Source organism: Tachysurus vachellii, chromosome 12, assembly GCF_030014155.1.
Source record: "Tachysurus vachellii isolate PV-2020 chromosome 12, HZAU_Pvac_v1, whole genome shotgun sequence".
NCBI lineage: Eukaryota > Metazoa > Chordata > Actinopteri > Siluriformes > Bagridae > Tachysurus > Tachysurus vachellii.
Genome location: NC_083471.1, coordinates 12,255,918 through 12,282,440, shown reverse-complemented (window position 1 = coordinate 12,282,440; position 26,523 = coordinate 12,255,918). Strand labels below are relative to the sequence as shown.

Here is a 26,523-nt window from a genome sequence, read left to right as displayed (position 1 = left end):
TCCTCTGTCGGATGTCAGGTTTTTGAGTCATTTCCGTTATGTGAAATCAATCCGAGTCACTGAACGAATTTCTGAATTTAAGTGCTAGATGCATTTGAATGTAGAAACAGATATAAATGTAAAACCTTTCAATAAATAATGGTAAACTAAAAGAGGGTGTCTGTGCACACACTTGTTTCCTGGCCATGCACTTATTTGTGTCTGTATTTGTGTGTGCGTTAAGAAAAATGATTAAAGTGTTCTCGACAGTGGCGCGGCCGTACTGATTCTATTTCTCTGCTGAAATTGAAACCGAATTCTCTCTGTCCTGACTGATCATGGCCTGATGAAGAGGGGCGGGCTTTGCGTGCAACAGAAAGTCTGTTGGATTTTGGGATTGTGTTTTTTTCTCCTCTGTATCATCTTATATTATGCATCAACCAGCAGAAATCCTGACTGTTGCCTTAGATTAATCTCAAACCCTGTTTTTCAAATAGTAACTTTCCTGTAATCACTTACATGTTACTCAGATATCACATAACAAAATCTCCTCTCTACTGAAAACTTTAGATCTGACAGTTACAAACTGCTTAGACTGGACATTCCTTCTATAAATGTTAAATAAATATCAGCAGTATGATATGTGTCACCTATTTATTTGAAGCATCTGCTTTGCGAGTCACTGAAAGATGTTACTATAGAAACGATAACGTATTACAACAAGCAAATGGATATAAAGCTGTGATTTGTTTTGTAGACAGAGCTACAGTTATATCTGCTGTTACAGACAATCAACACCTCCTAACAAATCAGAGAATTCACTGGTATACATTGGTAGCACATTGGTATAGTGTAAAAGAGATACAGAAGGGTCCAAACATGAAATGCATGTGATTTTCTGTTTAACCCAAATCTAGCAACGTTAGCCACACTTTTTTCTTGTCAGAGGTATGCTAATTTAATGTTGTTTGTCCTCCTGAATCAAAATGGTTTGTTAGCTAGATTTCACTAGAGGTGCCTGGTTAGTTTTACTGACATGCAAAATCAGAATAGCTTATTAACGAAATACCTTTTCCCTTTCCCTGGATGTTAAATTTTGCTAACACTGTTAACACTATACTGTGGAATCTTATAGCCTCGATTGCTTAATTTACAAAGTACACTCTTGCATTTTTTGAAATGGAGCATCAAGACTTAAGGTGAAGCTTATAGCATCCATGATCAGAATTGTTTATTAGTTTCTTTCCCTGTAGCTTTAAAGCTACTTTACTAACATGTAGGGAATCCTTACAGCCTCCATAATGAGGTAATACTTTATTACCTCAGTGCATTTTTTTTTTTGCTTCCTGGATTTATGAGGTCAAAACAATCACACAAAGTGTGTAAGGAATTAAATTAAAAATATGGAGAGATGTTTTTAAACTAATAAAATATAGGACAGTGCCTGATGAAGTAACAGCTGTACCAAGAATAAAAAAACAGAATATATTTGTACAGTCAGTTATGTGTTTGATTGCAGTACACAATAATTATATAGCGCAAATAGCTGAATGTCTTTGATGTTTGTGCAGTTTGCCTTGGCTGATCAGAGACATCACTTGAGGTAAAAAGCTGGTCCTGTGACCTGTGGTATTGCATCTAATTTCCCCAAATCATTTCCCAGAGTATAGAGCTTTTTGCTTCCTGGGTGAAGAAGTCCATCAATGGTGCTGCTTGCGGACTTTCCGATCCCGGAGATGGACAGGGTCTGTATAGCGGGAAGGTTATGACTGATTGTTATCTCTGCTTATCGGACAACAAGCAGTGCTCTTGTATTGTCCTGTGGCTTCTTGTCAATTGATACAGCGAGGGTCTACCATTTAAACTCTCTTTATGATTTTTTATTTTTTCGTTTCTTTATGATTGGACGGTTTCCAGTATGTCTTCAGCAATGGTGATGATTCTTTGGTATTGTGTTAGGATAGCTGTTACTGCATCAAAACAACAACTGATCAAGATCTTTCAATCTGCCACAGCCTTTGGAGGTTGAGGACCAACAGTTAGCAAAATTACAGCAGTGATTGAGCTCTGTGTGACAACAGATTCAAAATATGTGTAAGCTTTTTATGAAAGGAGTCTCCAGAATCAGATTTATAACAGTCAAATGTAGAGCTGTAATCCTTTATTACTGCAATCCTAAGATGCCTGTTATTGCAAGTGATTTGCTGAACATTTTCCAAACACTGCTGTGATTATTCTAAAGTAGCAAGATGAAGTGGGAATTTTTGTCTATGTTACATACTAAATAGCACTTAAAATGAGAAACAATCAATTTATGATAAACTAATTTCACATTACCAAACCTCAGTATGGTAGTTTGCCACTTTATCCATTAATTTACTTTTTTCCATCTATAATTGTAAATAGGACTAAATATATGATATTTATCTGTGTACCTTTTTCACAATTCTTTGACAATGCTTTTAAAAGTGTTGCTGATCAGCCAGCACAGGACTTAAGGAATGAAACACAGCTCAAGGATCATTTTGAAAGGCTGGAACAACGAAATGTTTCTAGATTTCAGAGCTCATATTGTTAATGGATTGACCTTGAAAATCCCCTTCATGAGGAGGAGTATTTGGTTTCAGATAAGTTTTGTTGCTAAAAGCTTTCTGATGGACAGAAAAGTGGCTCCATTAGATGTGTCAGGGCAGAATACGTCATGCCTGAAAGGATGAACAGACCCCAAGAGATATAGAATATAGACCAAGAATCAAGAAAAATCTGGCAACATGACAGCCACTTTCATGCATATTAAGTGTGATTACTCTCAAAGTGGCTCATCAGACAGGTTAAAAGAATAAGCCAAATAGAAATTCGGGACAGGGGGAAGAGGTACTGCTATAGATCTGAAGGACATAGAATAGCAAGAGGTAAAAGACAGATGAGGATTGGGATTTCTGCCACTATTTAATTTATTGATTATGACCCTTGGACCCTGGAGTTCTGCTTTCTTGGACTAGAAGTTTTATTTACAAAATCAATTGTGTCAAGTGCTTCTAAAAATGTGTTTAGTTAACTCAGGTATGCAGGATAATGCCTGGACTTAAAGCAAAAGGACTTTAAGGAAAAGTCTATCTCCAAGGAAATGTGTGGAGACATTGATAAGTTCATCAGGAAGCCAACAAAGCCATGCAACAGAGTACAGCTATGAATAACAGGCACATTTTTAAACTAAATACAAATTAAGTATATTTATAGCACTAAAGATATACAGATACAGAGTTATAGCATTTTACCCATAATATATACATATGATATGTTGGGTCATATAATTGGATATCACATGGATGTTTCTTTGTAGTATGGTTGAATTTTTGACATCCAGAGTGTGCTGTTAAGACTGGAACTGTCAGAGAACGGGGTATCTTCAAGGATAAAATCCAGACCCAGATGCAGGGATAACATAAAAAAAGGGGTTTATTAAGGAAAACAACAAACACATGAAAAAACACTGGGGAAGACCAAGCGACTGAGATAACAGAAACCAGGAGCCATGACAACTAACCAAAAACACAAACACAAGGACTCAGCAAAAAACAGATGTAAGACAACCAGTATAAATGGGGTGACAATCATTGTAACACAAGGAACAGGTGTGCAGAGGTGGGAACGCATAAGGAAAGGGTGGGGCTAACAAACGTGATACAAAAAAACAAAACAAAAATACATGGCATAGATAAACAAACTCCAAGGATGTCCCCCTAGTGTCCAAACAGAAAGTCAAGGCCAATTCCTGACAAGAACAGAGACACCTTGCAGTAGAGTATAGGAAGGGCTTGGAAGAGTCTCAGCTGAGACTGAAATATTTCAGAGAAACCATGCATTAGGATCAGGATGAAAAAGACATTAGAGGACAGTCAATAAGGGTAAATAATAAAAAAGACATTAGAAGAGTTTGGGCTATGATTGAGATATGGCTGGGAAACCAAGATTGTGAGGAGTGTTGGCTATAGATGACAGAAGGAGAAAAACTTTGGAAGCATTTGAGTTGAGAAAGGTACTGGACAGAGAAACCATGCTGCTGACAGACTGTGGAATGCGTCGCCTGTTAGTATTAGATTCTCTCCTTCCATATCGGTTTTTAAATTAGGTTAAAAACATACCTTTTTGAATCAGCATATGTCCAGGATGAAATATATTGTACTATATTGTGTGTTTGTGTGTTCTATGTTTTTTTTTTTTTTATCTATTATTGATATTTTATTGTTTTTGTTTTTTTTTGCATTTATGTAAAGTACACTGGTCAGCTGGTTATGTGTGTAGTTGTGCTATAGAAATAAAATTGACATTGACAAAAAAATTGACATAGTGTACAAGACACGAAGATACCATAGAAAGTGTTTAGGCAAGACTGGAATAGGCTGCAAACACTGGGGTACATCAGGAGAAATACTTGTTAGATGTGTTATAAAAATATAATAGGGTGGAGGACAATATACAGATATTACGCTTGGCCCAAGTCTAATATGGCTGAGAAACCAAGCAATAGAGTTCAGGTGGGTTGGGATTGGGCAGATTATTTGTGTTTTTTAGCTTTTAACGAGACTTATATTGTGCGTGCCCTTCTGATCTACAGTGGCTCGACACTGAAACTGAGAAATCTATGTCTTGCTTAGCTTGCTACAATTTATTCAATTCCTGGACAGGCACTGAGAATACAATTCACTATGGTAAAGAAATTAAAAACTAAGAGTTTGTAGCAAAAAAATAGTCTGTAAAAATCTTATGATAATTTAGAGATTAATAACGTTGCTGTGGTGTTTAGGCCACAATCAGGCACAAGGAGACCTGGCGGCTGCAAAGCTCTTCTGCCACACTGGGCCTTACTTTTTTCTGGTATTTGATGCTTGGCAACATACAGCAGGGGAATCGAGAGGAGTATACTGGATGAGTGACAAGCAAAGAAACCCGATGGGAGAATGATAAGACGATTGAGGAAAATAAAATGAATGGATGAGTAAGAAGTGAGGAGAAGACAGGGTAGAGGGTATCAGTTGCACTGGTCTTTTTATTATATCTGTTTTATTTGGGGGAACAGAGACACACTGGCAGGACGAGAGGCAATTTCACAGCCTTTGCCTTCTGACACATCAACTACTGAATCACATGAAAAAGAAAGGTGGGAGTGAGAAAGGGAGGGTTTAAGGTGTGTGTTACTATGTGTACTATGTGTGTGTGTGAGAGAGAGAGAGAGAGAGAGAGAGAGAGAGAGAGAGAGAGAGAGAGAGAGACAGAGAGAGAGAGAAAAAATAAGTGTGTGAGAGAGGGAGAGAGGTTGAAATGACCAGATGTGCCTTAAATAAGGAATAATCTCAGATAAAGCAGGAATGTTTGCATGTAACAGTGCATCTATGACTAATTTTTGGCAATTTTCTTAGGAGTAAAGACTTACAATTATGGCATTTGACAGACACCCGCATCGAGAGTGACTTAAGTTTATCTCGTGTTGCTCAGGGGCCCACAGTGGCAGCTTGGTGGTCTTAGGATTCAAACTCACAGCCTTCCTACCAGTAGTCCAAAACCTTAACCACAGAGCTACCACGTCTCCATATATTCATCTGTGCAAGACTTCACATATGCTAACTTGCTTATCAAGTACCAAACATAATCATTTTAGAGTTGTGACCCTGAACCCATGTACAGTAGGTAGCCTAGAAAAATCACAGAACCACAGATACGTACTTACTGTAAGCTTCCACTGGATTTGAGACTGGAGGCCATGTACTGTATATTAAAATCATCATAAGGGTACATAATATGTCCTCAAAATGCAAATCTCAGACAGTAAAGGACAGGAAATAGTTTTTATTCCCTTCCTTAACTGAGAATGAGGCTCACTCCCAATGCAGATACTCCCAGCAAACCTGCCTCTATTCTCTGTTAATTTGGGATCCAGGAATATACAGACACTGTATTCACAAATTTTTCCCTTCCTGCCTGAATGCTTGCTTTAATGAATAATGCTAATGTTCTGATTTTAAAACCGTATTTTGATCCCCCTCTATGATTTCATACAAGGGCATAAACAGATCTAAGCCAGAACCAAATCAGAAAGAAACCCTGTGCGGCTTTCCAGCGCTGATGAATAATGTTGTACATTATGATTCGCCTGCAGGCCACTACTACACTGAACTAATGTTGTTTCTGCTGAAAGATTAGGGTTTTGTTCCACAGTTGGAGGCTGAGAATGTTTCTGACTGCTTTCATCATCTTTAATGTTTATCATTTATGAGAAATGCTACAATAATCACAACCCCAGGAAACTTATGTCATATTCTTTCACTCTTCCTCTCTCTCTCTGTAGCACAGGCAGATAGTATTAGCTTCTCATATATGGAGAAACTGACCCAGTATTGCTTTACCACATGTTTGTTGACAAAGGGCTCCTGTTTACTCCACAAAATGATGACTGGATAATAGGAAACTGGATCTTGGCATGCAGTTAGTTTTGGTGCTTCTGTTTATTTAGCCACTAGAGCTGAGTGAGAGTGAAGAAAAGAGAAAAGTTCCAGAGCTGCACATCATACATACATTGAATCATCAAGCACATCAAGCAAACACACACACACACACACACACACACACACACACTGAACTGTAAATCAGTATGCTCATGTTTTCTTGTTTGTGTAATATGATGTAATATTTGAGACTCAGACTCAATATTCAGGGTTTTTTAACTACTCAACAAAGTCAGGCACGCAACTGTGAATACAAAGTGAAAAAGAAAATATAATGGTACATGGAATAATTAGCAAGACTTTGCAAAGAGACAAAATAACACATTGCTGCACATGAATACTCCTATTACCCTACGGTAGAGTAAGAGAAAAGCAGTATGCTGAAGGAGTAGTATGTTTGAAATCTCAGTATTCATCAAATAATATTCATCAGGAAAAACCTAAAGGTACTGAATCAAATGCAGTAGCTGAATTAAATGCTGAAAGTACTGAATCAAATAAAATTGCCTGAGAAATTTTTCATTCTGCCATGAAATTCAAGGTACTGAGGCGAATATAGACTGTATAGAATATAGAATGCAGTAAGTACTGTAGCTTATGCGGTAGGGACTGAATCAATGCTGTCTGAACCGAATCAAATTTATTATGTACAGGATAGGGTGCAGTTAGTACTGAATTGATCACTGGAACAGGTACAGGTACTGAATGAAATAAATTATTATTGAAGGCACTTAATAAAATGCATTCCTTACTGTATTTACATTTACCCTGACCATCTTTGTTCCTCTTTTTCATTATAACAAAATGCTAGTCAATAGTTTTTTTTGTTTTGTTTTTTTTGCCGGTGATGTTTTGTTTAACTCCTCTATTCTCCTCTATTTTTTGTTATTTTCTTAATTTACATACAGACCATGTTCTGTTTATTACTTAATGCCATGCTAATCCTACTCTGCCTCTGGGGATTTGCTTTTTTCACTTAGGAATTGGCAGAATTTCACATTTCCCATGCAATTCTGTTTTGATTTACGAGCTGAATGGGAAATCAAATGGCAACCAAATTAGCATCCTGCTGCCTTGTGACTAGGTGTGAATTGCTCTAATATTCATTGTTGTAAATACAGCAGACAATGTGTTCTTTTGGTAATATGTTTTTAAACCAATCAATACAACAAAAAACCCACAAAACAATAAAAATGCCTTTAAATGAACAGAAGTTACATACATACTTTACATAACTTCAGCCAGGATGTGCATTATATATATTGAAATAATGCAGCCATCTTAAGTTTATAATGTGGAGAAAACGAGCAGAATGTAGCGGATTTTGTTTGATTTCATAAGCAGTATAAAAGCTAACTCTGCACCTAAACCTAACCTTCATATATATATATATATATATATATATATATATATATATATATATATATATATATATATATATATATATATATATATATACTCCAATATATTCCTAACTTGATTCTTGCAAATTCGTACAAATTTGCCAGCGTGAGAACATACACTCGGCTCCACTACACACCACAGTTGTCTTTCACACAGTCTAGTTTTAATACAGGAGCTGCTTCATCTTCAACACCAACCTTCAGAAATAAATAAATGTTTTTAAATCTTGTTTTTTTGGCATCTTCTCCTCATACTGTACCTTTGAAATTGATTTTGATATACAACTGATTTGACTCATGCATAAACAAAAAAGTTGAACTGAATCGCATTTACAGATCACAGAGAATGTTTTGCTAGCTGAATGTATGTTAGCTAACTAAGTCTTCTTGTTTTTTTTAACAGTCACATTGTTACATGTCTTATGATGTCATACCTTTTGAAACAATGGGATTGCGCCATGTACCAACTAGGCTACACCATCATGTGACCATTAGACTCCTTCTACAAATGTTAAATAAAAGCATTTATTCAACATTTATGGAAAGAGTCTCCAGTGTCAGAAGTAAAGTGAATCTTTGGGGTGGTAACAGTAACACGGCTTTGTGTTGTTCCATGCATTCAAAGCCTACGATACGTTGATACTGTATGATTATATACAACCTGTCTGAATCTTAAATGTATTCCCTAGAATTATTTATTTCATTCCACAAAGCGAAGCTGCAGTAGCTACACACTATAAATATTCATAGTGATAAATATTCATGTCATGTCAGGGAACATGGATGAAGTGTGTATTTATTCCCATGATACAGTTTAAAAGCAGGAAAAATCTCTTATCGAGCAGCAGAATGTATATATGGTCACAGGTGCTTGCACACACACAAGCACATGCACCTGATTAAACAAACACACACACACACACACGCACACGGACATGTATCTGTTAAGCTTTAGTGAGTAGGAAAATTCAGGTGTGTGTGTGTTTAATTAGATACATGTGCACATGCATGTCAAACATGTTTGTGTGTTTCATTAATTATAAGGTTTAATATGCAAATGTTATACATTATACTCAGCATATAGTGAGTAGACAGATGGTGAGTGAACGAGTTTGCTTCCTCTGTGTGTGTGCGTGTGTTGCGCAAATGTGAGCTTCTTGGAGAAGTTGCATAGCCCCTTACGTTAAAGAAAGCTTTGCAGTGACTAAGTCATCTTTTAAACTTCCTAACTACATAAAATATCCTTAAGGTGAAAGTACTCACTCCTGCTGAAGGCTTTCATGATGTACATTTAAAGCAAAGCCCATTAGACAGGTGCAGACGTGCGTGATGAACACGTCGGAGGCTCCATTTTAAGTTTTCAAAGAAGCCAACTGACATGGAAATGGACCATGTCATTTTGACCTGGCCAACAACAACAACAAAAAAACAGCACTGAAAGAGGAAATATGTCTCGCTCTCACACCCTGCAGCTTCTTATGCAACCTCCACCTAGGGTGTGAAAGCTGATAGATTTTTATACAACCCTTTCAAGTTTAATCTTAAATCATATTATTTTGTCAGTGCATTAGTTAGTGTGCAGAGAGATGAACATACAATAACTCTGAACTAACAAACGCTGCACATTTTTGATGCTATTAAAAATATAATTCTATACATTTGAGCACCATATTGTGTAGTGATCGCAGCAAAGCCTTCCAGTCAAGGGAGCAAAAAATAAAAACACACTCTCTCTTGTCACATCAACACTAGCAATCATCTACGTCTTTGAGTACCAGACTTTTTCAGGTATGTGGAAGAGGACAGACAGCACGTTCCTTTACAGGGTGCAGCATGAGCACTCAGGAAGCTTGTATTAGACTTCACAATGTCTTAGAGCTGGCTGGTGAGCTCTGTGTTCTAATCCAATTTTATTTATATAGCTCTTTTTACACTGTACATGCCCACAAAGCAGCTTGACAGAAATATATACATGCAGGATATAAATGATCCATTTTAAATGTATCCCTTATGATCAAACTAGAAGGAAAATCTCTCTGACACAACATGAGGAAGAAACCTTCATCAATCATTTCTTGTTTATAGTGCAATTTAGTAACCAGGAAATTAATTCTAGCCTTAACATGAAGTCCATGATGTTAAAGGTATGTTAAGAACTGTAGATTAATGGAGAATGGAGAGCAAAACCGATCGTATGACTTGCAGTATAAAGATACCTTCATAGATTCTTGAGCAAGTGGCAGCATATACAGTGATCTCCAGATTGGTACAAATCTGATTTGAAACCGGAATTGATTAAACTGATGTTTGTTTCACGCTAGAAGTTTTCTAAACAGCTTGTCTGAATCCTGGAACTGACTGAAATCCACTATTCAGGGTTTAAAGTCTTGTAGGTGTAAACATAAAACGCCTTTCAAGTGGGTTGCGGTTCATGACTGTTCTCTGATGGCGTCATAGAGCTCGACCTCCAGCACTCCTGCAAAAACAGTGTTTAACTAATCAGCATGTGTTTTAATTAGCAGGCGGAAAAGTACGACGCTAATCTGCATTACATGAAGGAAAGCGAGCACTCTGAGCTCAAAACCGTGAAGCTGGCAGCTGGGTTAATAATAATAATAGAGAGAGAGAGAGAGAGAGAGAGAGAGAGAGAGAGAGAGAGAGAGAGAGAGAGAGAGAGAGAGTGTAAGATCAAGTAAAAAGGAAAGAAATGATGTAGAGAAAGGAGCTTGTCAGATGGACAGACTGCAAAAAAGTGAGCAGACTAAACAGGGGGAAACATTTATATTTGTTTTTTTGCTTGAATTGTGGTTGTCACATTCATGGTGGAAAAAGTATGATTTGATGTATTAGTTTCATTTTCTTTATAACCTGATTTTTTTTTTATTCCGTTACTTATTTATCTTTAAAAGATTTTTTTCAAAACATCTTCACGTTAAACTTGCACCGATTCTTTGGCTTTGGTTTGCATCAAGAAGATTAGAGTTAGAGGGCATGACATTTTTATCCTCCCACATTTTAAAATTCTGCTACTAGGAAGGTGGCAGGGATCACGAGTAGGAGAGATACTAAAAGAAAGAGAGTGGTGGAGAGAGAAAGAGAAACATTCTAAAGGAAAATATCTTGTAAGTTGAATGTAGTTGAATGTATATTATGCTTCTTGTTACGAGAGGTTACGGATAATATACGATTATTAGACCAGTTGATTAAGAAAGAGAGATGGGGGGGGGGGGGGGATGAAGAGAGAGAGAGAGAGAGAGAGAGAGAGAGAGAGTATGGGATGTAGAGAGATAAGAGGATGCTGTCTATCACTGTAGGACAATAACACCATGTTGTTTGCAGCTCCAGCTAAATCCCACTGATGCTGGCAGAGTGAGAGAATAAATTGATTAATGTGATTGGTATCGTGCTGCGGGACAATAAACCTGCAACACCGCTGATCTGTTCATATTGGCAGATTCTGCTGAGCCTCATTTCCACGGGGGCCATCATTAGACTGCTCATTTCTCAAACCAGGATCCTTTGTGTTTTTTATTCGCTTAATCCCTGTCCCTTGATCAATTCGTCCATCATCACATTGGCACGATCGGACACTGGAGACTCATATCATGTTGAGACCCATATCAACCATTACACACACCTTTATGTGGACCTGAGATATCTTAAATATAAATAAATAACTATACTGACTAAAAATAACTGTTTTTTAAAACTTATAGAAAATATATCTTTTGATATCTTTTGGTGTGTGTGTCTGAGAGAGAGAGAGAGAGAGAGAGAGAGAGAGAGAGAGAGAGAGAGAGAGAGAGAGAGAGTTCTAGAAACAGAGAGATAAACAGAAAGTGGAGGAGGGTGAGAGAAAATGAGAAAGAATGATAGAAATGAACAGAGAGAAAGAAAGCGATAGAGAAACATGGCGAGAGAGACAAAGAGAGAGCAAGAGACACAGAGAAAGTGTGAGAGACAGAGAGAAAGAGACAGAGTGAGGAGTGAGAGAGACCGAGAGAGAGCAAGAGACACAGAGAAAGCCAGAGAGACAGAGAGCAAGACACAGAGAGTGAGAGAGAAACACACACACATACACACAGAGAGAGAGAGAGAGAGAGAGAGAGAGAGAGAGAGAGAGAGAGAGAGAGACTCTCACTATGACGGTATCTACACCATGAACACACACAGTGATGGACGATTTCTTATACAGATCAAGAATCCATACAGGTACTTTAACTTTCTTTTTTACGTTTACTGTATTTATACTGTATCTTTCATCAGTTTCTAGTTATGTTCAAGAGTCTGGCTTAACTTTTAAAGAGGTTTTTTTAATGTTCAAATTTAGCTGACTGCCCAAAACTTAAGCAATCTTTGTATGACATTTAAATCAGAGCATCATGTTTCTTTCCTCAAAAGCTCACAAATTCACTGTTATTTCTTAATAGGTCACAAACACAATCTTGGCTTGACATCATTGCACGTAACATTTTTGTTCGCTTTAAACCTGAGATTGTACAGTATATAAATGACAGAAGGTACAAACTATATGAACAACCAGAACAATATTGTTAATAGTTATAGTATAGAATTATACACTGCATCTGTCTTGTATCAGTTTATCAGTTCACACCTAAGTGAGTTAATTAAGTGTGCAAATTAAAGTATATTTGAATGATATGAAGGTGTTTTATATACAGTGGGATTCGTGTTAAGGCCGTAATACTTTAGATTTTGAAGATTCGCCACATGAAACATCTAGAAAATTGAGTTAAATCTTTAATCCATATTGATGCTTAATCACGTTCTTCCTCGAAACTATAAACTCTTCTTTTTGTTTGCTACATTATCCTGTGTCGATTCAATGCAAAACTGAACAAGCATCAAACGTTGCAGTTTATTCAGCATGATTTGTGTAAAATGTGCTGCTTTCATTTATTTTAATTGTGGTAACTCTTCTTTGTTGTAAATCTTTTCTGCTCTCTCAGCCTTTAATGGGTCATATTCTTATTATGTTATGTGCAAGTGACAGGAAAATCTTTTCCAATTTACAGTTCGGTAACCTTCTCTTTCTCCTGGTCTATCTTAAAGCGGTCCTTTTTTGTTTTCCTTCCTTTTCATGTTATTTTTTCTTTCTTCTCAGACTAAAGCCAACATTCCTGTTGTGTTAACATATCTCCCTGTCACAGCACATGAACGGTGCTGCTGCTTCTCCCACCGACTCTGTCACAAAGCATCTTGTTCACTTCAGGATCGACTTTGTGTGTGTTCACAGCGGCGTGAATGCGGGTCGCTGGTGATTCTGCTGATTCATTGGGTTTTCCTGTACAAGCTAAAACCGAGGGCAGGTTTTTATAAGACATGGGGTTTACCGTGGGAAGGTCGAGGTCAGGGTGAGTGACCTGAGCACCGAATTGTTCAAACATTATGATCAGTTTGGGGTTTTATCAAGGTAGATTTATAGGGTTCGTTTGGGTCTATTGTGGTTTGGTTTTGTGATGTTCACCTCTGTGAAAAAGTTTTATGTCTTATGCGTCCTGTGCTTGGCAGCCAAACTCTTTTCTGTGTCTCCTCAGGCTCAGAAATCGTGGATTGAGCGAGTCTTCAGCAAGAGAGAATGTGTGCACATCATCGTCAGCACCAAAGACCCCCATAGGTGAGACTTCTTACATTACATCCTTATCTATTTCCAGAGCAGTGGTGCTTAGAAGCATTCTTAAAGAGTGTGACCTTTAAGCAGAGCCTTTACTTTACACTGTCTTGTTTATCCCAGGTAAGAATTGTATGAGGGGTGAAAGCTTGATCACTGAGCAATTTATTATTGTTGTTCTATTTATTATTTGTTGTGCAATTTATTATTGTACCGGTTCTAGAGTGGACTTGTATTGTAAGAACTTAATAAACAGTTAAATACATTTTATATATATACATATATATATATATATATAGAGAGAGAGAGAGAGAGAGAGAGAGAAAGAGAGAAAGCTCTGATATTGAGAGAGAAATCTCTGATGTTTTAATATAAATGCCTCTCCAGTTGACTGCAGTTACTCCTAATTAAGGATTCGAGCAGACTTTACTGTGATATTGAATGTGAAAACATAGTATGAAGGTTACAAAGTGTTCTCACTTTAAAAACTCTCAGTAATAACTATGTCTGCTTATTGCTTAAAAGAATTGGTGAGAAGAGTACAGACAGGTCAGATGGAGCTTTTTAATAGGCAGTCTGTCAAATGAATGAACACTCAAATAGAAATAACCGAGGCATGGTGGTGTTTTCAATAGAGTTCCATCCTGAGCTCAGGTTAGTGTCTGTTTGGAGTTTAGTGTGCTCTCTCTCTCTTTTTTTTTTCATGGTTCTTAGGTCTCCAAAACACATGTCGGTAGGTGGATTGGATAAGATAAATTGCCCCAGTTGTGAATGATTGTGTGAATAGATTCCCGGTAGCATGTGTGTCCACCACAACTCTAACCAGGAAAAATTATTTCCTGAAGATGGATAAAGTGAAATGAGAGAACATTTGCCAGTGTCATGAGCGATTCACACAGGCAATGATTGTGGGATAAATGATCACAGCTACATTATTTTTTTAAAATATTATCTTAGCCAAAATGTCTAAGTCTGCTAACAAGAATGTAACAGTTATTAAAATTGTATACACATCTGGCATATTACATAAAGACACTGAAAAGCCACAGTGTTGAATAAGGGGCACAGTACTTACAGTAGTTAATACCAGCTGAAAAGATTATGAGTCAATGTTTAAACGGTTATGTGTCCACATTTTGTTTACCTGGCCAGGTGCTGTTGTGGGCGTCTCATTGGCCAGCATGTGGGCCTACCCCCCAGCATTTCGTCCAATCAGAATGACAGATCGGAGCGTGCGCTGAAGAGTGACAGCCTGCCTGAAAAATGGTCCATCAGCAAACACACACAGCTGAGTCCCACCGACGCATTCGGCACCATCGAGTTCCAGGGAGGAGGCCATTCCAACAAAGCCATGGTACTTGAAAACATACATACACACACACACACACACACACACATAAACTAGGGACGTGTTTTACTACTGATCAACCTTTTTTGTAAAGTTTCTTCAATGTAAACTGGAACAATGCAATAATAAAAAAAAATAAAAATAAATAATAATAATAATAATAATAATAATAATAATAATAATAATAATAATAATTTACTTTTTGTTTGTGCTTTGTGATTTGTCAGTACGTGCGCGTGTCATATGACACCAAAGCCGACCTGCTGCTGCACCTCATGACTAAAGAGTGGCAGCTGGAGCTTCCCAAACTGCTCATCTCTGTGCATGGTGGTTTGCAGAACTTTGAGCTGCAGCCCAAACTCAAGCAGGTGTTTGGTAAGGGCTTGATCAAAGCTGCCATGACAACCGGAGCCTGGATCTTCACCGGTGGTGTCAACACAGGTGGGTTCACTATCATTTACATTTACAGCATTTGGCAGATGCTCTTATGCAGAGCGACTTACATTATCTCATTTTTTCGTACAACTGAGCAATTGAGGGATAAGGGCCTTTCTCAGGAGCCCAATAGTGGCAGCTTGGTGGACCTGGGATCGAACTGACAATCTTCGCGATTGGTAGCCCAACACCTTAAACACTAGGCTACCACATATCACACTCCCACTTCCCTATGTTAGCTCTCTATAAAGATTGCTTAATTTAAAATCCTTAGATTTCTCCTAGGGATTTTATACACACTATACTTTGATTCTATCCATCATTATTGGGATGCTGAGAGCAGCGAGCTGAGGGACTGCCAAACAGCTCTGAGTGAAATTTAATTATAACACCTAAAAGGTGGAGGTGGCTGAATGTCAAAGAAGAATTTAATTTAGGCTTTTTAGAGAATTTTTAGAGAATTACTGTCAGATTTCATGTCAAATCCATTTCGTTATTAAGAACAGATCCAGATGGATTAAGTGATTTCCATCTGTTTTGAGGTGTAATCCGGACACAAAGAGCCAGGGCCTGGTGTTGGATCTGATCCAATATCTCCTATTGGCCTAACCCTAACTCTTAACCCAATAACAGACACAACACTAATAACACTAAACACACTGTGGTATCTGCATCACCTAGACTTTTTTGGCTTAAATCTTCACAAGTAGAAGTTGCTGGATCAGGTCTGATTCCACCCTAATGTGCTTTTTGTTCTGCAGCAAGAGATGTTTGGAACAACCTGTAGTAAGAATGTTGATTTGTAATGTATAATGCATACTCAATGGCTGTTTTTCTTTTGGTTTTAACCTGCAGGGGTTATCAGACATGTAGGGGATGCTCTGAAAGACCATGCCTCCAAATCCAGAGGAAAAATCTGCACCATTGGCATTGCCCCCTGGGGCATAGTGGAAAACCAGGAGGACCTTGTGGGCAAAGATGTATGTAATCAAACAACCCTGATACTTTACTACATACAGTATACTGACATGAGTGTTTTTTTTTTACTATTATTTTGTACAGTTGTATGGCCCATCATATTATTTTCTGTTGCAGCCAAAAATAACTGAAAAACACTGTTTCAGACACTTCTACTATTCTACTTAGAAATGACAAAAAAGTATTGAATAATTTACACAAACTGCTATGAGCTATCTTGGTCACACAGGATCAGAGAAGAAACACACACTTAGAGTTATTTATTAATGCCCACTTCTGCTAACGCTCTTCATAACTTATTCTCTCGCTCACTTACAGTTCAGATTTTTTTCCTCGGGTCGACTATCATGCTGTAAAAAGGAAAAACTGAGAAAAAAATATTACCATGAATATTTTTTCTCTTCTCTTTTTCTTCTCTCTGTCAGTGTCACTCTGAAGTCATAGACAGAAAAAGACTCTAGTTTTGACCTATTCAGAAAATATCTGACACTGTAGACAAACCTGTATGAAAATATACATGATTTCTTTAATCATGCATATTCTTATAATTCAGAATAACAATTGTAAGAAGAAGAAAAAGAACTACAGTATAGATGAGCACTGCTTTCATGTGGTGTTTTGTGTTGGGGTCTTTATGTGCTTTTGTTTACCTTGCTATGTGCCTTATTCCTTTATTTCCCTTATCCTGCCATTAGTTTTTTACCCTACTGTGTTTGTAACGGCGGGAAACAGAGTGGACCCAAACGCAGGATAGCATAAATCAAAATAGGGTTTAATAACTGAAAACATGAAACAGGACGCAGACTAGACAGGACAAATCACAGTAGATGCCGCGCTGCACGAAGCAACGCGGCACAGTTAAATACAAGAAGACAATGACACAATAAGGATCAGGTGTGATGACAGGGAGGAGCAGACGAAGGCGGGGCAGACACGTGACGAGAAACATAAACAGATGCACGTGGCCAGAGTCCGGGCAGAGTCCTTACAGTGTTCACCTGTTTTGCAACTATAGTAACACAGCCATAACCACTACTCAGTGTACCATGATTCATAATAATAATTTATCAGTCAAGACCTTTGATTTCTTATAATAATTTTGAGCATCTTTTCTAGCTCTTCAGACATTATCTTTAATCACTCATAACCTCTAAGATCACATTTAATCAACACTCATAACCATAATGTTTAGTTCATCATTACCCATTAAACAGCACCTTTAATCTCTCAAAACAGCTTTAAGCACCACTTAATATGACATAAATCTAACCTCTCATCATGAATTGAAGCTCCCTGCATGTACTGTACGAACTGCATTCTGCAAATGTTATTTTTTTCATGTTAGGTTCTCTATGTGCTTCACTGGTTTGTTAGTTTATTGTGTTCACCTCTTTGGTTTGTTTAGTCCTTGATTAGTCTAATCATGTGTTATTAACTCCAAGTTTGTGTCAGGGTTTTGACTTGATTATGAACTATCCATGTTTTGATTTGCCTGCCTGAGCTTTGGCACCACAATGATGATTGGCATGTTAAAAGCCTGTGGACATTTACAGTAACACAACAAAACACTGTTTTTCAATGTTAAAAATAAGTTCCCATCAGCCAGCACCTCTAACCATTACTCATAATAATAACCACTGAGTCTTTCGCAATCACTAATAATTGCAACCCATTAGACTCTTTGACTTCCACTCATTGTAGAAAACAACTCAGAACCCACTAAACCTTTGATCATCATGTGTAATCTGCTAGGTTGTAGATGAGAAATGATCAGAGAGCATCACCCAAAAGCTAACAGTCTCTTTTCTGTGTGTTTGTGTGTGTTTGTGTGTGTGTGTGTGTGTGTGTGTGTGTGTGTGTGTGTGCATGCACTTCAGGTGGTACGGCCATATCAGACCATGTCGAATCCTCTGAGTAAGCTGACTGTCCTGAACAGCCTGCACTCGCACTTCATCCTAGCTGACAATGGCACCACGGGCAAGTACGGTGCCGAGGTTAAGCTTCGCCGGCAGCTGGAGAAACACATCTCTCTGCAGAAGATCAACACACGTGAGTCTCCAACCTGCAAGTTTCTAGTACAGTCAGACAAATGGCATGCTAAGAAAAAGTCATTATGCAGGACTCATGGTGGATTATCTCTCTCGGGACAGGGTATTTTTAATTGTCCGGTCTGTTGAGGCTTGATATTCCTCGATCCACTTTTGGCTGTTGAGTTGAAATCAAGGACATTATTTCAGCTGTTCTGATGGATAAAGTTACAACAAGATATCTTATACAGTGGCTTCAGGTCACGGCACCAGTTAGACCCATCACTACGTACTAAATGAATGAAAAAGTGAGATATATTGTAAATGATTACAGAATACATAAAATATGTGACATGAGCTGACCATTTACAGACATGTCAGTGAAGTAGTTGCAGACATTAGCATTTGTCTGTGATACATGATGCACATTTACAGTATAACAATCCAATAACACTCCCCTTCCACAAATGCCATAATTTAGTTACATTATTTGGTTACACTTAATCCTGGTGGGTTTGAGCAGTTAAGAACACAATCATTCTCATGTGTGGACCACAACAATCCAACCATCAACTGAACCGAATACAAGCTGTTAGACTGATGATCTACAAATGAGAGAAAATAAAACTATTATATGAGTTATTTAGTTGCCACTGGCTAAATTTACTAACCTTTTTTCTGCTGCTGCATTTCTGATCTATAAATGATTTCATTTAACTCTAAAAACCATTAGCCAGTATTTTTTTCTTTTTATTTTTATGCACAGTATGATACCAAGTCAAACAGCACACCAATCAAGAGTATCAATTTCACTCAGATTCAGACACTGCAAATATGTTATATGACTTTATAAGACCTTGTAAGTTCATTTCATTATGGTTGTTATGATTGTATATGCTAAGTTTGGGCTGGTATTGGTGGGATTTGTATTGGCATTATGATACGTATTATTTTAACTTTGTTTTCTAGTGCTTTAGGCCATGTGGATTTTGATCTGTTATGTTTAGATTGGGTGGGTACTGAGTGGATTTATGTCTTACAGTTGTGCTCAAAAGTTTGCATACCTTGGGAGAATTTGCAAGATGCATACCTATTTTTTAAAGAAAACATGAGTGAATAGGCAAAACAAATTTATTTTATTTTTTATAGGACTCAATTTAATATGTAAGGCATAAAAGAATTGCATTATCATCAACAAAACATAACAAAAAATGGAAATAATCCCTGTTGAAAAGTTTGCATACCTTTAGTTCTTAATATCATGTATATTATACAGTGTTGTATATAGTACTAGAAAGCAATACTTGCGTAAAAATACAAGTATCGTACTATAAAAAGACTTTGGTAGAAGTGAAAGTTACCTTTTAGAATATTACTCAAGTTAAGCTCTTAAAGTATCTGATATATACTGTACTTAAGTATCAAAAGTAATTTTCTAATATTTAATGTACTTAAGTATTTGAAGTAAAAGTAAAAAGTAAAATTTAAGTGATTTTCGGTAGGCATAAGAGGCACTTCATCCGGTAGGAAGAATCTTTCATTCCAATGTACAGAAACATTTCTTGCAAATGTTGTGTATAACGTTATCTTCTTCACCCTGCTCACCAAGTTCACCACTATCGTCTGGGTGGTCGTCTACGATAACGGGAGGTCCTCCAGTAGGTGCTGGAATGCACTTATTTCCAGGGATTTCAGAACAGCGGAACAGATATTGTGTCATCGGTTAGGCATGGCCTATTTGATAATCTAACCCTAACCATAACCGTAGTTTTTGGTTGTTTATTTGTTTTCTAAAATAGATCTACCCATATGACTGTTTTGTCCTTTGTAGGTATGCTCTTTTTTTTGAAAGAGGTTTTTCCAAGACCTCCGGAAACACGCCCACTTTATGTCGTGGTAACAAAAGCCCTGGAATTTAGTGAATGCTGTAGGTGCTTCCATGGCGGTTTCAGTTGTGCTTCCTCCTCCTTTGGCAACATTACGCTGAAATAGAGCGTGCGGAGCATAATGCAATCTAGGAGCAGTGATTCGCCAAACCTCCCTTATTGCAGTCGCACATGTTTCTTCTGAATTTATTTTGTACTAACGAGTAACGAAGCTGCTTAGTGGAAATATATCGAAATGTAGTGGAGTAAAAGTGAAAGTTGACATAAATTTAAATAGTGAAGTAAAGTACAGATACGTGAAATTTCTACTTAAGTACAGTAACGAAGTATTTGTACTCCATTACATTACAACACTGATATCATAATACCCCTTTTAGCATCAATGGTGGCATGCAGTATTTTGTAATAATTGTGCATGAGGTCCTAAATTCTCTCAGGTGGTATACTGTAGCTGCCCATTCTTCTTGGCAAAATGTCTCCAATTCCTGAAACTATTTTGCTTGTCTTGCACAAACTGCATGTTTGAGATCTCCCCAAAGTAGCTGAGGTCAGGAGACTGTAATGGCCAATCTAGAATCTTAATCTTTTTCTTCTGTTGCCATTGGAGGGTCAACCCTGACTTGTGCTTTGGATCACTGTCATGTTGGGACAGCCAGGATCGTCCCATGCACAGCTTTCATGCTGTAGAATGCAAATTGTCTGCCAGTATTTTCTACTTTCAATTTCAGTATTTCTACCCTGTGCCACTGGAGCTCACACAGACCGAAAACATAAGAGATCCATCACCATGCTTTACAGTGGGGTTGGTTTGCTTTTCACTGCAAGCCTTGTTGACTCCTCTCCAAACATAGTGTTTATGGTTGTGACTATGAAGTTCAATTTTGGTTTCATCACTGCAAATGACTCTGCTCCAGAAGCTTTGAGGCTTGTCTAGGTACTGTCTGGTGTACTGAAGGTGGGCCTTTTTGTTAAATGCATTCGGTAATGGATTTCTCCTGGCAACTTGACCATGCAGGATGTTTCTTTTCAAGTACCTTATTGTGCTCCTTGAAACAACACCACTTTTTTTCCAGAGCAGCCTGTATTTCTCTCTAATTTGTTTGTGGGTTTTTCTTTGCGTACTGAAAATTTCTTCTGGCAGTAATGGGTGAAATTTTTCTTGGTCTACCTTACTGTGGCTTAGTATCAAAAGAACCTCTTATTTTCCAACTCTTTATCAGAGTTTGAACAGTACTTACTGTTTAACTGGCATTATCAAGTGCTAAGCTATATATTTTTATACCCCTTTCCTGCTATAAAAATATGCAATACTAAACCAAAATATTACAGAGGTCCATTGGCAGTTCTTTTGTCTTCCTGATGGTACAGTATCCAGCCAAGACAGTGCATCACCTCATCAGATAAAAAAAAACAATGATTATTTGTGCACAGACACTAATTACAATTACAATGAGTAACAAAAAGCTTTTGTGGAAACTTCCCTTTAATCGCCATTTAAACCTCTGTGTGTTTATAATGTGGCCAAACTCAAGGATATGTAAATTTTTTATCAGGGTTGTTTAGTTGATTTCAGTTATTATTAGGTTTTAAAAAGGAGTCAAACAACTATGTGATAATTAATGACATCACGTGAAAAAAAAATTGCATTATCAGTCATATTTTCCAAATAAATGGCACTCACTCTCATTTTCTACCGCTTATCCGAACTACCTCGAGTCACGGGGAGCCTGTGCCTATCTCAGGCGTCATCGGGCATCAAGGCAGGATACACCCTGGACGGAGTGCCAACCCATCGCAAGGCACACACACACACTCTCATTCACTTACGCAATCACACACTACGGACAATTTTCCAGAGATGCCAATCAACCTACCATGCATGTCTTGGGACCGGGGGAGGAAACCGGAGTACCCGGAGGAAACCCCCGAGGCACAGGGAGCACTTGCAAACTCCACACACACAAGACGTAGGCGGGAATCGAAACCCCAACCCTGGAGGTGTGAGGCGAACATGGTAACCATTAAGCCACCGTGCCCCCCATCAAATAAATGGCAATGTCTAACAATTTCTTTCAGGGTATAAAAACTTTTAAGCACAACTGTAGATGTTCAGTAGCAGAGGATGATTGGTTTCGGGTCATGGATATCATTATGAGTGGTTGTTATGAGATGTATTTCATTCTGCTGGCTGTTGTAAGGGTAGAGTTTGGGTATTCAGTCTGGATGAGAAGCAACATGGTGTTTATATGGTGTTAAAAGTTTAGTTTGGTATGGTATTGAAGAACTCACACAATGTTTCGTTTAGTTTGTTTGGATGTTTGTCATTGGGCTTTAGTGCCAGAATGTCCTGTAGAAGTGGCTGTTGTGGGGCTTAAGCCATTATCTATTACATGAGAGATAGTGCTGGTGGGCTTTAAGCATTGTGTTCTATTCAGCTGGCTGTTAGAGGGCTTGAGGCATTAGTCTGTTCATTCCAATGTTTTCAATACATTAGTATTCAATTCTCATCATGTATGGAAATCATCTTTGTCCTCCTCATCCATCCACCCTTGACTGCAACTACCAAGCCACATACAGTTAATCAGGAACCACTGTTGTCAGATGAATCTAAGATCCATTAGAAGTTGTTGACTCTATCTTCCCCCAAATTAATGTGACTTGTGGACTTCCCTTTGTCATCCTATGCCTGGGATAATAGAGGGGGCTGGGAAGGCAAAGGGATGTCTAATTGTCATCAACAACATCTACATCCATGAAGCCATCAGCACACTGCAAATAAGGAGATCTAAAATGTGGTCAATGAAAGGAAAAAGAAGAAAGAAAAAATATTCCTCACAGGCACTCAAGAGGTGTATTTTTCATGTCAGACAAAATACACAAGAGGTGTATTTTTCATATTCAGACATAAGTTTCCCAGATGAAACGTTTGCTGAAGCTAATTTTGTGTGGTGAGCTGAACCACACACTGTTGTAAATATTCATCTCAGTGCTTATGCATACAGCCTGTTTTAAATTATTCAAATAAATGAATAAGTTCAGAAGAGAGGAGATCTACATCCCCCATGCAGGTACTGTTTATTCCGAATGAATGCTATGAAAATAAATGCATTATGAAAAGTTTCCCCGAGTACAGTGCTTTACAGATTTGGAAGGATTATTGGAATCCTTTATTAAAAATAATGTCAAAAATATATTTGACAGTTTGTTTTTTCTATGTGGTGTTTTAGAGTGATATGATTTCCAATCTTCACAACCACAAATATTATCTAAACTGTGCATTTTAAAAGTCACAGTTTACCTCCTTGTTTACGTCCTTCATCCTCCTTCTCTCTGTCATGCGTCCAATTATTTACAAAATCTTAACTGTTTCAGACAGTTCTGAATCTTTTAATGAATGCCCTAATTGTAAAAAAAAAAAAAGTTCTGTCATTTCTAATTGCTTGCATATTTTAGAAGATATGTATTGTGCAGCTCAACATGTATCTCTTTTGTGTAGAAAGTTATTTGGTTTTCTCAATGGTATCAGCTAAAAGGGATTTTGCATGTGTTCATCATATGAAAAATAGTGTGACAATAATTTGAAAGTATTTTTTAGGGGTGCCAATATACATTTTTAGGAAATGAATTCTGTTGTTAAGACAAAGTGAAATTCTCATATTAAATTTCATAAGATAAGTGTGGAACATTTTAATTATTGTGTGTAATTTATATGAATCACTTTTGCTTTATTTTATGAAGGATGTTAATAAATCTGAAGGACACTGTATGTCCTAATTTTGCTCATCCCTAGGGCATCAACGGTTTAATTTGAGCAGCCGATTACAATTTTAATTATAAGGCATCACCCCTAATTTTCTTTTCACTTCTTTGGTTGAACATTCTGCTTTGAGTAAAACACTGGTTTTAATTTAATTACACAACATAATGAATAGTATTAAATTAATAATTATAAATAGTTATATTTATTATATTTATTATAAATAATAATAAATAAAATTATGTAATACAGTGAAGTATAAAAAGAAGCAACAAATACGAATTGCTACTGTATGTGACTCATTTATGTGAGTCTTTAGGTGATAAAATGCTGGGAGGTCCAAATTAAAATTATGTCCAATTTTGTTGAGTTGTTGGTTTTTCCCTCAGGTCAGGAACAAACTTGCTTTTAGAAATGAAAGTGTATCGACTTCCAAACAACAAAGCACAGAGAAAGAGATGGATCACTAAAATGAATCGAGACGGCTGGATAAACACTAACTCCTGGGTCTAGAGCACATGTTTTGATCTCAACTTACATGATATATTAAACATCTAAAAGTGGCATTGTTGCTTATCATTATACCATATCAGGGACTAACAGACATTTGATACCAGAGATCGATATGATCCGGTTGGGGGACGATATTGATGTCATATTTGAAACAGGTGAATTCTCAGCTGTACATTATACAGTAGGAGCAGCTGTTTCACGCATTTCCAATAAAATGGAAATGATATTGCAATGGATATGCTACAACTAAACACTCTAAACATTCTACAAATGCATTTTTCTTCAACAATCAGAAGTATATTTTCAAGTTTTGATTTAAATATTAAATTTAGCTCTTTCTCTGTCTGTAACTGAACAGAAAACAATAAAACAATGTTATTTAAAATGTTTTGCAAAAAAGCTAGTGCTCCTTGTTGACCTGGAAAATGCATTTTTCCATCCGGCTCATTTCAGCACCATGGACAGCTCCAGATCGTCAGTCTTTTATTTCCTAAAGTTGGTTCTAAGAACAAATTGGGGGTACTGGCAAGACCTGCTTTTTATTTCAGTAGTTAATACATTTGTTAGGTGTTGTCATTTTTTTTTTACCAATATACATGCCAAAACCTTGTTCACTGAAAGAACCAATTCTATGGTTGTTATGCCATCAGGGTGCCGGTCTTTCTAGCCTAAAACCTGCTTTAGGGATCTGTGTGATGGTGGCATCTGTTGCTCCCTTGGCTTTAGTGGACTATTTCTGGATATCATTTCCTGCCACCTCCTTTGAACGTCTCCTCAGCGAGTTGTGGCATATTGGCATAATTCCCACTGTACCATATGGGGATAGCCTTCTGGGTACTCTCTCTCCCTCTCTCTCTCGCTCTCTCTCTCTCGCTCTCTCTCATGATTCTAATTTATAAATGCAAATGATCAGAGCATCCTTTTCAGCCTCAGTCTTTCTTTATCCTCATGTTCCATTAAAGCATAGATAAAGAAAGAACATAATGATTAGGGATTATTTAAGTCTCATTACACTTAGTCAGTTGTTGGCATAGAGAAAGCATTTCTTCACCTGCAGCACCAGGCAAGAATACACCCTGAATTGGTTGCCAGTTCAACACAAGCCAAGAAGCACACATATCCAAAAAAAAAAAAAAAATGGATGAACTAAATCAGCTACTGGGATGGTTTTGCCAGGAGGAAGGAAATTAAAGCACCTGGAGGTCACAGTAAAGAGGATAAGGAACCAATAAGGAACCAATATTCTATATAGCATACATTGAGGGGTTACAGTAAAATGATCATAATTAGAATATAAATATTACAAAAGGGTTGCTGCTTTATAGCGATTTTTACCCTGTGTGACCAATCATTACTCTGCATGTAGAGAAATAAAAAAAAAACACATCTACTGTATCTCTCAAATATCATCCTCAATCATCCTACTTATTTGCTGGTTTATAGCAACGGAGTCTTGGCACAACAGTACGTCTTTTTGACAGACTAAGCTTATAAATATTATCACATTTAAAACTGACTGTTCCTGTTATGTAGGGTGTCTTTATCGCTAACAGTGTTTTACCTGCCACCTGACAGTACATACATAATATAACCTGCTTGCCAAAGTAAACCTTTCATTTACTGTGTGTTAAATGGGTAGGAAGGAAAGTAAAACATTATATCTTGATTGGGAACTGTTGTTTTTTGGTTTTTTGGATGGATGAATGTTGTAGCAAAGTATAAATTGAAAAATACTTTTACACTTTTTCATATTTATAACTCCATCAATCACAGGTAGCTTATCTAGTGAAACAGCATTAACTCAGACACTTTTTTCGACGTTTCCTTAATTTTGTGCTGTTGTTGATTATTGGTGATTTATAGTAGAGCATGATCTTTGTATCAGATATTATCTGTATTACAAATGTGAGCAGAAGTGTTGCACTGTACAACAACACATCCCTGTGATTACTGTAGATATCAATATAGATTTGTCAGTGGTATGATTTTGTGTTTGAAAGAATCAAATTTTTGGAAGATCCACGAAGCTGGTTGCTGCTAAGCATAAAACAAGACTTGTGTA

General features: G+C 37.3%; 1 protein-coding gene across 9 annotated transcripts in view; it reads left to right on the top strand.

The window, feature by feature from the left end:
• Positions 1–26,523, top strand: part of trpm3 (transient receptor potential cation channel, subfamily M, member 3) — a 138,875-nt gene that overhangs the window by 68,205 nt on the left and 44,147 nt on the right. For 4 of the 9 annotated variants that reach the window (XM_060882876.1, XM_060882884.1, XM_060882881.1 and 1 more), the window contains exons 2-6: positions 13,444–13,523; positions 14,670–14,871; positions 15,093–15,306; positions 16,156–16,280; positions 18,156–18,327. In XM_060882876.1, coding sequence (XP_060738859.1) covers positions 13,444–13,523; positions 14,670–14,871; positions 15,093–15,306; positions 16,156–16,280; positions 18,156–18,327 — 793 coding nt within the window. Of the gene's footprint in view, positions 1–13,443; positions 13,524–14,669; positions 14,872–15,092; positions 15,307–16,155; positions 16,281–18,155; positions 18,347–26,523 lie in introns of those variants that run through there. The other 5 variants (XM_060882882.1, XM_060882879.1, XM_060882883.1 and 2 more) reach the window with 2 other exon arrangements.